The following is a 15,031-nucleotide window of genomic DNA, read 5'->3' on the forward strand; positions in this document are numbered from 1 at the left end:
ATCAATGTAAATATGCATTGGCCTGTCATTTGTCAATGCATTAAATGTAATATTATTAAACACAAGCAAAAGTGACCAGAGTGCAAATTTACCGTGAACCGGGATTTACACTCCATTTGCATCATTTCCAAATGCAGCCTAAAGGACAAAAGAGGCTTTTTAATGATTTCGTTAGATATAACTAAGACAAGGGAATTATTAGTATTTTAAAAAGTAAGGGGAGGTTTCATTATTTAGGTTGTATTTGGTTGCAATGCAAACAGATTAGATCTCACAAACATTGATTTGAATTTGAATCTGATGAAGAAGTTAAATAGTTAGATCTGATCCAATCCGATTTAATTTTATAAAAAAAATAATAAATTATTAAAAGAAAAATAAAATATAACAATCTAAATAAAGAAAAACAAAAAAAATACAAGTATCTTTTCAACAATTTCCATCATATATATACATAAATAATATAACAAATTTATAAAAATGTAATATAAATAACATATTTATAAATAAATAACACACACACATATACATACCGGATCGGATCTAATTTCTGATTAGATCATATTATCTGATCTGATCCAAAGATTCGAAATGGGGATATTCAAATTGGACAAAATAGGATCAGACTTCGGATTGTATTGGATCATGAACTGATCCATTTGCACCCCTAATCATTCGTTCTCTCTATCTTACCAAACATTAAAAGCATCTTTTGTTGGGATTTATGCCAAGAGAGCATATTAGAGTGGGGTAGACCATAAATATCTTGCTTATCATGGCCGGTATGCAAGATTGTCCGTGCTCTCTAACTTTTACGTTAGAACACAGATACATTTTAGTCTGCAACCAACTTCTCACATTTTCTTACTTAGCTTGTATTTATTAAAACTACTACCATAATACTTCCTATGTGAAGACTTCGACAAAAAAATGCCAATAAATTAATAACTTGGGTAAAACTCTTTCCTGGTGTACCAAGTTGTTTAGATAGCATGAAGTCTAATCTAATGCCATCCTTGTAATAGTCGGTGTTTATAGAATTTATAGAAAAAAAAAAAAGAAAAATCCAAAAAGAAAACAGAGAAAAGAAACATGATAGGATAACCTTATTTTAATATACACATATAGATTTGATATTTGATGAGACGAGAAGAGATATTACAAACATTGACTATTGGAACAAGAGAAAGAGAGAATGATCTTTATTGGTGAGAGCAATGGTGGATTTTATTAAAACAATTAAGACCTAAAAGGGTTTTTATTTGGGTAGTAGATGGGTTTTATTAGAAACAATGAATATATGAGAGGGCTTTTTATTTTTATTTCTTATATTTTTATGGTTTAATTTAAAAATGACTAACCACATGTGTGAGAAATGAGAAGAGGAGGTCTATGTGAGCAATATTGTGGTGAGAGGACCCCTCACCTCTCTCTCTCTCTCTCTGATACCAGAAAGACATGATACCCAAAGGAAATTGCAGCCAATCAACCAGTATCACAAAACTGCTAACTAATCAGGTGTTTTTTTTTTATTTATTAAATTCAACAGTTGCAGGTTGAGTCGAGTTGAAAGTCATCCTAGGCCCAACCCTACAAACCTCGAGCTTGGACCTGGCCCAACTCAAGGTTAAGCCCAAGTAGAGGTGTAAAGTGCGTCGTGTCAGCATGGCACGGCCCGTGGGCGGTTCGTGGGTCGTGTCGCCCTCTCCGGTGAAAATTCTAGGGATCGGCCCGGCACGGCCCATGGCCCAAGCCTATGTGGGCCCGAACCATGGGCCTGGGCCAAGCCGGGCTGTAGGTCGTGCCATGGGCTTGGGCCATGTCGGGCTAGGTCACAGGGTGGGCCTTGGGCATGGGCCGAATCGGGCTAGACGTAGACTGGATGGATATGGATATGGTTATGGTTTACGAATTTACGATTACCCAAAAAATAAATAAATAAATAAAAGTATAAAGCAATTCTAATAAGATTTTTATTTCATTTAAATTTGAATGAATAGTGATACAAATTACAAAGCATACAAATATTGAAATATACAATGGTTGGATACTTCATACAATCATACTTGGATGAATGAAATATGAAAATGGAGTAAATTAATAAAATATAAAAAATGCAATATAGTTACTGGTGAAATTATTGTAAATACAAAATACAAAATTACATTAATAGCAAATAACTTAAAACGAAATTTACAATAATTTGAAAAAAATAAAAAAAGTGTGGGTTATTTGTTAAAATTTACAATTTAAACAAAATTTGCATATACATTATAGTGAAAGCATTCATGCACGCTTTCATCATCTGTTTCAGGTGAAATATCCGGTGTATGTAGTAGTATCATGCCCTCTTTTGTTTTGTAATTGTAAAGTTGTAATCTATATTATGCATCATGATTCATGACTGCATCTAACCAACCCTGGTACAATGGTACCTACAGGTCCTGCACTAAAACAACTAAACAAGACTTCGATGGTACTATAGCCTGTAGACACCTGAGGGGTTAGTAGATCACGGATCAAGTGCCATGGCAGGATTGGTGGCAAGAAATGTTCTCCAACTTCTCCCAATATTTTTAAAATTTATTTTCCATTATTTCAACAATTCATTTAAATTGTGGGTTATTTCTTCTTTCATTTAAATTGTGGGTTATTTCTTCTTTCTTCTCATGTGTTAGAAAATGTCTGGTCAAATGGCCAGTACCACTCTTGCTACAATATCTAAAGTCTTTTCTACATTTTTGGCAAACTACTCTTTTCCCCTTCCCCTCAACATCTTCTATATTAAATATTTTCCAAATCGGGCCACTAAACTTGGGTTTTGGGAAGAGCTGGCCATTCTTTTTTTAAATTCTAAAAAAATAAAATTAATTTAATTGGACTTACCCCGGATTGCCAGTTCAAAATCGCAACTTGATTTCAACGGTTAAAGCCTTTCAACGTGACAACGTCCAATGCTCCAAGCCTCCCAAATTGCTAACTTGGAGAATCAAACAATCAGCCAATCAGACTATGAGACTATCAAAGTTCACTCAGATTGTAGAGAATGTATGAGACACTGAGAGAGTGAGAGATTGAGAGAGGGAAGACTGAAGAGATTAAGAGAATAAGAGAATTGTTGAATGTTGATTGTTGAATTGGTGTGATGAGAAGAATGGTGGAGGATAGGGGCCATAGGGCTATTTATAGGAATTGAAACTAATTCAATTGCCCAAAATACCCTAAAAATTAACTACTTTTTAGTTGTTAAGAGGGGTATTTTGGTCATTGTAAAGTTATTGACAACTTTACCCAAAAAGCCCCCTAAACTAATTGTTATAGAGCTATTGGGGGCATTTGTGTCATTTTTCTCCCCTCCATAAGCAAAATACATAAATATCCCCATGTATAGTTGTCTATAACTGTTATGGGGGGGAAGGGACAGCTAGTTTTCGGACAAGCCGAGTGCAGCCTGCTACGGGTTGTGCCAGCACGCGAGTTGCGGGTAGCACGGCACCAACAATCGTGCCGTGTCGTGTCAGCCCGTGGACCTCGAACCCCCGGCCCAGCACGACACAGACCATCATGTCGGGCCTGGTACGACCCGTGGGCTGTCGTGCCATGCCGAGCCAAGCTGGTCCAACTTCGTGTCGGGCCACAAGCAGCCCAACCCAATTTACACCTCTAAGCCCAAGACTATCAACCTAGGCCCAACCTGAGTTTAACCCAACACAATTACACAACTTGGGCTGGGGTCAGATTCAAACTGGGCCAGGCTGGGTTAGGAAGAGTTGGTCAAGTTTGAAAGAAATTATGTATATATTGGACTTTATGACCCAATTTAAGAATAAATTGATTGAAAATATGTAAAAATTCCATTTACAATTGTATGTATACGTATACATATGTTACACATATACACTATACACGTGTATATATACATAATTAGAAAAATAAATGTTTCTTATATAAATATAATATGTATTTGTTGGGGCAGGTTCAGAATTGGTTGGGCTGGGCTCTGGTTAGGCTCGGGCTACCCAAGACACCTCAGCCCAATCCCAATCCAAATTTATGTCAAACCCCAATTATTTAACCTGGGTCCACGCTGCAGCCTGCAGCCCGAAAACTCGGACCCAACACATGCAAAAATTCGGAGTGAAATGGTCCGGGTTCGGGATAGGCGAGCCCAAGTTGCACCCCTAATTGATTGCACTGGGTCGAGTCTGAGGAGGATTTTATGAGGAAATCCGAATTCAAATACAAAATGCATCCAAGTTCCAACTATTCATTAAACTTGTACCCAGTTATGTTATCCAAGCTACTGTTGTGATTGTGTGGTCTGGAGAGTGGAAAGTGCAGTTGGGGTTAAAAGACTGGGTATTGAAATTGAATGCTCCGCAGAGAGAGAGTACCAACAAAATACACCTTCAACTAGATTATCTGAAAAACCAAAGTCCAACAACATAGTAAAGCAGTAAATCAATTTCAGTTTCTAGATACCTCACTTTGTCCAGGAACCAGGATTAATCCTCTCCCAAGTTGTTCCACCCACCCCATTTACCCTTTAACCTTGTGCATCATATTCACTTTTCTAAACTTGCATAACTTCAACATACTTAAATGTTATTGTTGACCCTCCCGTGGTGGATTCAATGAGGCCAGTTCGTACAGCTTGGCCTTGTGCTTCTTGCCAAGAAGATGGGAGATCATTGATGACTCTCCAGAGCACCGTATTAGACATGTATCACACCATAAATCAGATTCTCTCTTCCAAACACTCCGAGGCCTTGGAACAGAGGCAGCCTTTTTCATTTTAAGTGCTGCCACCTGATAGAGTGCACAAGTCCACTCATTTTGTGCTTTCTTTGTGCCAGTTAACACTGGAATTTGGCTTTCCAACACATTGGGATGTCAATGCTGTCCTTGGACCAATTAACCCAGGAATTTGAAGTCCAGTGTGTTCTACAGTTTCAGTTTCTGGACAACTTAATGCAGGAGTTTGAGTTCCAACATATCCTTCTGTTGCTGATATTTCTGGATCAGTTAAACCAAGGATTTCATTTCCAATAGATTCTGCTTGTTTTGTTGTTAAGCCAGGAACTTCCTTTCTAATATGTTCTGTTGTTGAACCAGTTAGGCTCGGAAATTTACTTCCAACATGTCCTACATTTGCTGCAACCTTGGGACCAGTTACCCCAGGGGTTTGATTCCCAATATTGTCTGCATGTGCTGCTGCTTCACTTTCCACGGCTTCAACAATGTTTTGCTCTGTGCAAGCAAAATCGGAATCCATGCACTTAACCTAGAATATAAAGGTAAAAAGTAGAGGTCACTATCAAGCACAGATAGATGCTTTATCTTTTAAGCTAGAATAAATGAAAATTGGTATCCAAGCACTTGAATCTTTATATTAAGACTGACAGTAATTCATTGTGTTCATTCTATTGATTGAAGAAGAATAGGAACTTTACCTCCTCTGAAGCCTACATTGTTATTAGTGGCCGTCGCTGCTTCAGTAACTTTCTCAACAATAGTAGGCTCCATGCTGTAAGCCTATAGCAAGGTTTTGCTCAAGGTTTTTAAAACCTAACCGGACAACAAACCGTTCAAGCGTCCAGTTCCCAGGTCGAATGGTCTGACCGTTCAAACCGAACAGACGGCCCATTCTGACAAAAAAATTAAATAGATAATAATAAAAGGCCAAAAACTGTTGGAGGTTCAAAGTTCAAACGGTTCAACCGCCTGGGTCAGCGGTTTGCTGACCAAATCAATGGTTTTTGGCCAAAAGACGGTTTGGGGAAAAACAGAACCGGTCAGGTGACCTGTTCCCAGTTTTTCCAGTCCAATCTGGTTTAGAAAACCATGGTTTTCTTGAAATTTGTTCATGGGAAACTCAAGAAACATATTCAGAAAATAGAATGGTTAAAACAGATAGTCAATACTGTTTAGTGGAGATGCAATAATACACCTGCAGTGGTGTCTCTGAAATCTGTATTTAGGCCAAAATGAAAGATTGGAATAAGTGCCTATCCCATTAAAGGGCCATTACGCAATGATAATCTTGAGACTTGAATCTGTGTAATCACACTTGTTAGACTGAGAATTTGCCACTACACCAATCAATGGTCCCATGCTCTCGGACTTGAACCAGTATTTAGTTATGATAGAATTATTATATTGAAAAATGTTCTGTGATTTCTCACCAAGAAAGGCCCAACAAAAGGGAAAATCTATTAGAGGGAGAAAACCAGTAGTTGCACCAAGTATGTCCGTGTTTGGGGGCACATCTCTATTACTCTATATGCTTCTAGTGTTTACAGTGGACAGGAAAGAGGGTGAGACAAAAGACTACAAATTTATTGATAAAAAAAGCTACAAAGCAGAGAAACCTTAATTTTTCATGGTGAACTTGCACATCTCATCCGATCAACATAGGTGTTCTGCCAGACCACACAAACTCTTACTCTATTCTGCATTTTGGTGTACTTAATTGCATCATGATCTTTTCCAGGAGATTAAGTGCATCATGACTTTGATCAGATTCTTCAGTAGTGTTTTATCCTCTTTTATTTTTTCCTACAGGTGATGAAGCTTCAAACAGTATAGACTCTTGTGTTCCTTGCCCTTAGTGGGTCCTATTTCCAGAAGCAATAATAGAAAGGAATTTAGCGGATATGATAATAGAAGCAGATAAGCTATAACTTTCAGAATATTAGAGAGTCAGTTTCAGATATTTCTTTCAAGGATATTTATCTAAGATCTTGGAGAAATTAAGCAAGAAGGCATCCAAATGCATTACTCTACAATAATGTCTTGCCTTTCTTGTAATCAGTTTTGACAATGCTTCTTCAGATCCATTCTCTTTTATGTATATCTTGGCTGCAACTAGGAAACCCTTTGATCCACTTGGAACAAAATCCCCTTTTTGCTTAGTAAACCAGTTGTTAAGGGTTAGCGGGTTCATCAAGAAGCAGGGTCTAACAATGTGTTTATATGCATAAGCAGCACCACTGAAATGAGGTAGCACCAACCAGCAGGCAGCCATCATCTTCAGGTAAGGCCAAAATAGATACCTAGAAAAAGAGGGAGAATTTTGAGTAAGAAGTGTTCAAATACCTTGTTATGGCAACACAAAGTGGAGAAGGGGACAACAAGAAGAAAAAGAAGAGATCCTGGTAAAGGGGGGAAATGAACATTCATCGATATGATTTTTTTCTTTAGAGAAAGTGATATAAGAATCAAATGGGAAAGCTCACAGCTGTGGTGAATTTATTAATTGTGATCGTTGACCAGAGATCAACTCCACTTATTCAGTATCATTTTGATGATTTGAATGAAGATCCAAGAATCTCTAACCATATAAATAAAGACCCAATAATGTTCAAGTACGCTTAACAGAACAATGCAAGGTACCAAACTTACCATTCAATGAGCTTCAGAGATACAAACTCGAAAAGAATTACAAGAGGGTAGAGAACCCAATAAGTGAGCCATTTTTGGTTGCCAGCGTTGGAGTTGCTCTCAATTGCAATAATTGAAGAATATCTATATGCAATGCAAAAGACCAATAAATAAGGCTTCATTGAAAATGTTGAAACTTAAACAAAACACTTAATTCGGTTGATAATGGATGAAGCTTGTTCGGAGCATCTTACTATCAAACCCACTTACATTGGATAAACCAGAGTAATTAGAGGCCTGTAGAAACAAAGAAGGTTGAGAACATCAAGAAGGGTGCAATCAGAAAAACAATAAAAGAATAGAGCAAACAGAAACAGAAACAGAAACGCAGAAGCTTTTCTAGATGCAACTTTAGCCCTGTAACAAAGAGACGTAAAGATAAAAAGAAGAAATTAGGAACCCATCAATGTTCCTGCATTGTATAAGAAGTTTTCTTTTCCCAACCAAATTGATATAAACACTAACAAAATGAGAAGAACCATTAGAGTTCTTAGACTAATCACCCATGACTCCTGAATGAAAAGAAAATATTCAGAAAACAGAAAGAAAGAAAGAAGAGAAGAGAAGAGAAGCAAGGCAGCCATCGTTATTTATCCAAAATTTGCATACCAGGCAAGATCAAAGATTTTGGCGAGCAACGTAAGCAGAGCTACGAAAACCATCTCTGTGTTTGTTCCTTTTCCCGTTTGCCTTGAGCTTAAATTGAAATAAGAAATGGTGGCTTTTCTGGTTTCATGCAAGACTTGGGAACTGAGAAGCCAGAAGAATTTCAGAGAAGTGAAAATCAGTAGAAACGATACGAGTTACGATCAAATAGACCCAATATTCCACAATTACGGAATTAGCCCTCCACAGTTTGACTGCATGCCGTTCCAGCTTCTCTTCCGTTTTTCTTGAAATCGGATTTGATATTCTCACAAAACCGTGCTCACACCGAGACCGGATCTGCAGGGAGCCTCACTCGCGCCTCAAACGCACATCGTACCATGTATCGGAAACTTCTCCCGTACTTATAAGTTATTATTGACGGGAGATGTTCCCCATGCACGGTGGATGTGCATGAGGCGCCCCGTGTGAGTAACAGATCCCGTTCCGCTCACACCGATCGCACGGTCCCATGCAGCCTGGGAATATCCCCATGAAATTGTAAAAGGCTGTGACGACGGTGTGAGCACTGAATTAGCACCTGTTTGGAAGCATTGATAATAATAATCGGATTCATGTGATGTATGGACTTTATTTATAAGTAAAATTAAAGATGGAGTTCTATGATATATCTAATTAAGTGGTGTTCATCTAAGTTCAATTCAAGTATTATTTTTTGGGATATGTCTAGTTTATCCAATCGCAATTTAAGTTGTGCTTTAGTGAGAGTGGCCAATTTCCTATTTTCTAGATAAATTTGTATTATTTTTTTTTGTATCTTAATGCTAATTTTTATTATTAAAAAAAATGTTATTAATTTTGTTTTATTTCTAGGTAAAATTATAAAAAAAAATCCTCTTAAAACAATTCTATAAAACCACCTTTGTCTTTGGACCCTAAGAAAGGCCTCTCCTATAGTTTTGAGAAAAAAGTGCAGACCTCTTGTCCCTTGGCCTCATAATTAGGACATAAGGGTGCAAGTCAGGCGGGTTGGGCTGGGTTTATGGTCAACCCAGGCCCAACCCTAAAATTAGGGCTTAAGGCCCGAGCTCGGCCTGAGCCCGAGGTCAAGCCCGATTTTCCCAACCCGAGCCCAACCTGCCCTGTAATTTGATGCACTCGGGTTAGGCTCAGGCTCGAGTTGGTCAATGAACCCATTCTAAAATTATACATATCTAAATGTATTTATACAAATATATATTTATATGTAAATATGTATGCAAAATATTTATACAAATGTTATATATACAAATATGTATGTATGTATGTATGTATGTATATATACATATATACACATATATATGTATAAATGTATATAATTGGGTTGGGCTCGGGCTGAGTTTGGGATACCTAAGGGCTAGGCCCGAGCCCAACCCGAGGACCGAAAATCCAAGCCTAGCTCGTGTAAAATTCTGGGTTAGGCTAATTTGGGCTCAAGTTGGGCCCACCCAAGTTGCACCCCTACAAAGACATTGAAGTCTTATCATTGTTAATGCATTATCATACATAATTTAAAGTTTCAACATTTCCCTTCACCCAAGTTGCACCCCTACAAAATAATTCCCCTTACACTTGTTGGACAAAATAAGGTAAAAAGGCTGAACTGAAGTAAAATTAATGCATTACATTGACTTTTTTTAATTGGAGTACTAATAAAAGGAAGGTATTTGCATAATTTTTCAAAACAATACAAAAAGGCTTTCTTAAGGTCAAAACACTGGGAAGTTTCATAGGATTGTTAAAAAACCCAATGAGGTTTTTATAATTTTTCTTATTTTTAAATGGAATTTAAATTGATATTAAAATAATTGAACTATATTTAAAATTAATATATTTTATTAATTTTTAAAATTAGTAAAATTAAATTTATTTAAGTATATTAAGTTTTATTAAATTTAAATCCTTATAAAATTTATATAAATTTTTATTTTTCTGTAGAAATTAAGTTGGTTTTAAATTAATAAAATTTAATTATAAAACTAATAATTGTTTGATAATTTTATATTAGTTTTATATTAATTTTAAATTGATATTAGTTTTTTTATTTATCTTATACTTTTTTATTAATTAAATTCTTTTTATTATATTAATAAAAATATTTTTATCAATAACAATAATCAATAATTATTTTTATTTTATTTAAGTAACTAGGGGTGTTCACGGGTTGGGTTGGGTCGGTTTATTGGGGTTTTCCCAACCGACCCGACCTGGTCGGGTTACCTGAGGTGGAAATCGAAACCTACCCACTGATAGGCCAAACTGACCTGGTCGATTTGAGTTGGGTTGGGTCGGTTTCGGTTTTGCTCCTGTTCAAAAGGACACCTAATTGAATTCTAATTGTAATTGCCTAATGGGTTGCCTATTTGGTGTAAAAGATTATAGAAAGTTAGAAACTAGGATAAATTGCCTATTCTAATTGTAATTGCCTAATGGACCTTCTAGTTCTAGTAGAAGACTAATTATAGTTAAGTAGGAAACTACTCAAACTAGGAACTACCGAATCGGGTTGGGTCGGTTTATATATTTTCCCAACCCGAAACTGACCGGTACTGATGAAAACCTAGCCGATTCGGGTTGGGTCGGTCTGGGTTGGTCGGTTTGGTCGGGTTGGGCATTCTTATGAACAGCCCTATAAGTAACTTACTAAATTATTTTTATTATGGTTAATTAATTTTTGTTATTTTCAAATGGAATATAAATGGATTATAATTTTGAATGGAAGTAAATTATTTAGCATAATAATAAATCATTGAATACCACAATTTCAATATAATTAATCCTTACTAATAAATATATATAAATAAGGTTAATATATTTTATGCAATTTAAAAGAATAATGGAGATGAGAGAGAATTAGTAGCATGAACTATTGAAAGAGAGAGTTAATAGCATAATTAACGAGGAATAAGGATTAAAGTATCGGTATCGTGTATCGTATTGGACAGCTTGGATATGGATATGGATACGAATACGGGTACACTATGGATACTCATGGATACGCATGACTTGAATGGAAATGCTTGGATACACTTTAAAAATGCATAAAAATCATATAAATACATTGATAATATCAAGTTTAAAGCTGAATTATATATACATAAGGTATAAATATATGGAAAATGCATATTTTAATAAGTTAAAAAAGAAAAACATTATAACCAACAATTAATAGTAACTCTAAACCATGCATATGTCATATAATAAAATTACAAATTTTACCAAACAATGTTTATAGTTTCAATTTAATAAAAATTTATTATAAAACACATTAACAACTACAATTTTTAAATAATAAATATGTTTTTAAATGATTACCACTCTATTTTAGTTTTTATGATTTTAATTTAATTTAATTTTTTTATTATAATTATAAATTTTTTATTTTAGTTAGTATATTTATATAAATGGTAAGTATGTTTTTATGTTAAATTTTTCCATTGTTATAATTATGTTTTTATAATTTTATATCACTATTTTAGTTTTTTCATAAATTTAATTATGATTTTTATTATTTTTTAAAAATTATTTATTTATTTAAATAATAACTATAATTTTAAATAATAAATATGTTTTTAAATAATTACCACTCTATTAAAGTTTTTATGATTTTAATTTTAATTTTTATTATAATTATAATTTGGGAAATTTTCCAATAGGTACCCTCTATTTTAGGTCGAGTGCCAATACCCGAACTTTAAAATGGGACGACAATCAGTGACTACCGTCAGTGAAAATGTCAAAATTAGCCTTAGGCACACACATTCAAGACAAAATCTACCGCTAACACCCTTCTGCAATCCCTGTGTCTCCCAAATGGCGAAGTCGTCAATGTCGTCGGCAATTGGAAGAGAAGACTACAAGACTACAAGCACAGTTCCGTCCACTATGCCGTTGCACTTAGAGATCATACCACCCTCTCCCGACTCCTCTCTTCCCTTCCATCACTGGCCGATTCCTCCCAAATTCACACAGAGTCGGATTCGCTTGCCTAGGAAAGAGTAGCCGACCAGATCTCTTCCATCCTCGACCGCGGTGACGTTCCTCATCGTGAAACCCCTCTCCACCTCGCCGTCCATACCTTTGCTGCTTCCGGCGCCGATGTCTCCCTTCAGAATGCCTCTGGATTGAACCCCTTACAGGAAGCGGTGTGTCGCCGCAGCTCCGAGATGGCTCTCACTCTGCTCAGCCTCCACCACCGTGCTGCCTGGTCTAAATGGCGCCGTAGACACCCTGTTCGTAGACTGGAACCACACTGGTTTTCAACGACTCTTTCGCCGCTCGTACCTTTGCTGCTGCCGGCGCCATAGACACCCTATTCTTTTCCTTGTTGAAGTTTTCATTTCAGAGTCCCTGCTCGTAGGTTGTTTATCTTGTATTGCTGCATTGTTTCTCTTTTATCTTATAGAGAGTTGCAGTGTCTGTGTTGGAGGTGGTGCTTTTTCAATTTCTTTTTGGGTGAATCTCTTGTTTGTTTTGTATTTGGTTGCAGAAAATAGGTTTGAAATGGATTTTTCAGAGTCTACACGAGTTGTCTTCAATAAACTTCAGAAATTAGAGCCCGATAATGTGTCCAAGATTTTTGGCTATCTTCTACTGCAGGACCACGGCGACCGGGAGATGATCCGGTTGGCTTTTGGTCTTGATAATCTGATCCAGGCCTTGATCAACAAGGCTAAAGCCGAGCTCGGATTGTCCTCTAAGCCAGTTTACTCTGCTCCAGTTTCGCCCTCTTCCATGAATGCGGCCCCTGTTACAGATTTACCCTTGCAGTTCACCCCTTTCTCGCCAGCTTCATTGCGCCCTTTTTCGTCTCTGGCCACCTTCCGGGTCCCAGCTCCCTACTGGGACCCCCAAGTCACAACGGACCAGCAAGCCATAAGTGGCATGGATTTCATCCCTCCGGCTTATTCAGATTCCATCTCTGATGAATTTCGCCTTCACAATCAAGCTCAGTTCTTGAGTTTGGAAGAACAGTTAGATCCAAACTCGGTGGGTCTGGACTTCTCTAGCAATTACTACTATCCAGAACCTGGACTCGGTGGGCTAAGTGCAAGGACAAGTAGAAGATCTCCAAGCCTACTTGAGTTTCCAGTGAAGGCTTGTCATTACTTTAACAAGGGTTTCTGTAAGCATGGAACCAACTGTAGGTACTTCCATGGTCAAGCTATTGGAGTTGGAGCTCACAGAGCTTTTGAAATCTAGACGAGGTGTCCCTGTTTTAATAGCCTCCCTGCCGATGATGTATTATCAGAAGTATGGGAGAACACTTCAGGCTGAGGGGTACTTTACAGAGAGCCAAAGACATGGGAAGGCTGGTTTCAGTCTGACAAAGCTTCTTGCGCGTCTGAAGAACAACATTCGACTTATTGACAAGTGGAGTCTTTGATCTTTGATTTGGTTCTCAGTTTAAATGGTGCCGTAGACACCCTCGCCTCGTTGCGGTTCTTCGAAGAATGCGAGACTTTTACATGGAGATCTCCTTTCACTTCGAGAGCTCCATTGTCCCCTTCGTCGGCAAGACCGCTCCTTCGGACACTTATAAGATTTGGAAGCGTGATGGCAATTTCCGTGCCGGCACTTCTCTCGCCGGATTAGACGGTTTGAAGATACAACGAGCTGATCAGAGCTTTTTGTTCCTTGGAGATGGCGACCGAGATTTTGGTGTCCCCTCTGACTCTTTACTAGTACTCAATCGTGACGAGCGGAAGATATTCTACGCCTTGGAAAATGCTGGTACTCCAATGTCGGAGGCCGATGTTGCCGGATTCTGTTCGCAGACAAGTGTTTACCGCCCTGGCATGAACAGTGGCGGTCAACAGTATAAATTAGATGAAACTTAAGGGACATTTGTGTCTTTTTCCATGACATTTAACGGTGAAGTAACACCGGGTAATAGATTGTCGCAAAATGAAATTTTGTGTCTTTTTCCATGACATTTAAGGTGAAGTAACACCAGGTAATAGATTGTCGCAAAATGAAAGTTCGGTTACTAAATTGTCGTATTTTAAAGCTCAGGTATTAAATTGGCACTCGACCTAAACTATAGAGTAACTATCGGGAATTTTCCCTTATAATTTTTATATAAATGAATAAATGATAATAATGCTTTCATTGTTAAATATATAATTTTTCATTGTTATAATTATGGGTTTATAATTTTATATCACTTTAGTTTTTTTATAAATTTAATTATGATTTTTATTGTTTTTTAAAAATTATTTATTTATTCATTTAAATAATATTTATCATTAACCCAGGCACTGATACGGTTCCACATTGATGTGTATCGTATTGATATTTTAATCCCCGATGAGGAAAGATTATTTAAAGAGTTAATAGAGAGAGAGAAGAGAGAGAGAGAGAGTGAGAGAGAGCATGATAAAACGTTAAAAGTTTAAAGGTGATTGGCCACTTGAGTTATCTATATGTATATAATAGAAAGAGGAAAGTTGAAAGAAGGGAGGTAAGGGTCCTCTCTCACGTGAAGTTTCTAACAATCATAAAAACCTCCCCTTAATTTTATTTTATAGGGTGTTTGGTTCTGTTTACATTTATTAAATAAACGTTTTGTACTTGTGTGACTTTAAAATCGAGAAAAACAATTAATGAGGGTATTTATAACACATAGATGCCATTAGACACCACATCAGCAAAATGCCAATAAATGCCTACCCGTTCAAGGAAGCTCCAAAATGAAGTTTCAAACTTCGATACACACAAATGCAATTAATGAGGCATTTGTTGACATGGCGCCTATGTGGCACAATCAATAAATGTTTAATCGTTATATAAATGTAAACATAACCAAACATATACTTAATAAAAACCTCTCTTAAACTTTTAAAAAAAATTGATAAAAACATCCCTTCCATCACTAACCAGACATAAAACATTGGACTGATACATCAGTTTTTTTTTTTCAAATACCTAATCTACCCTTTTG

At 36.7% G+C, this 15,031-nt stretch overlaps 1 protein-coding gene and 1 long non-coding RNA gene across 2 annotated transcripts; one reads left to right on the forward strand and one right to left on the reverse strand.

The window, feature by feature from the left end:
* Positions 1 to 4,379: 4,379 nt before the first annotated feature.
* On the reverse strand, positions 4,380 to 8,346 carry LOC104611955 (uncharacterized). The gene is made up of 5 exons (XM_019200178.2): positions 8,053 to 8,346; positions 7,654 to 7,680; positions 7,405 to 7,527; positions 6,800 to 7,055; positions 4,380 to 5,284 (listed from the first exon to the last, which is right to left on the reverse strand). The coding sequence occupies exons 1-5, from the start codon at positions 8,103 to 8,105 to the stop codon at positions 4,832 to 4,834; spliced, it is 912 nt and encodes a 303-aa protein (XP_019055723.2). The 5' UTR covers positions 8,106 to 8,346; the 3' UTR covers positions 4,380 to 4,831.
* A 3,451-nt stretch (positions 8,347 to 11,797) lies between these two features.
* Positions 11,798 to 14,015, forward strand: LOC104611954 (uncharacterized). The gene is made up of 2 exons (XR_016081315.1): positions 11,798 to 12,448; positions 12,578 to 14,015. It is a non-coding gene; the product is annotated as an uncharacterized LOC104611954 (long non-coding RNA).
* Positions 14,016 to 15,031: the final 1,016 nt, after the last annotated feature.

This window comes from Nelumbo nucifera, chromosome 1 (genome assembly GCF_055504915.1).
Source record: "Nelumbo nucifera cultivar China Antique chromosome 1, China Antique-T2T, whole genome shotgun sequence".
Taxonomy (NCBI): Eukaryota; Viridiplantae; Streptophyta; class Magnoliopsida; order Proteales; family Nelumbonaceae; genus Nelumbo; species Nelumbo nucifera.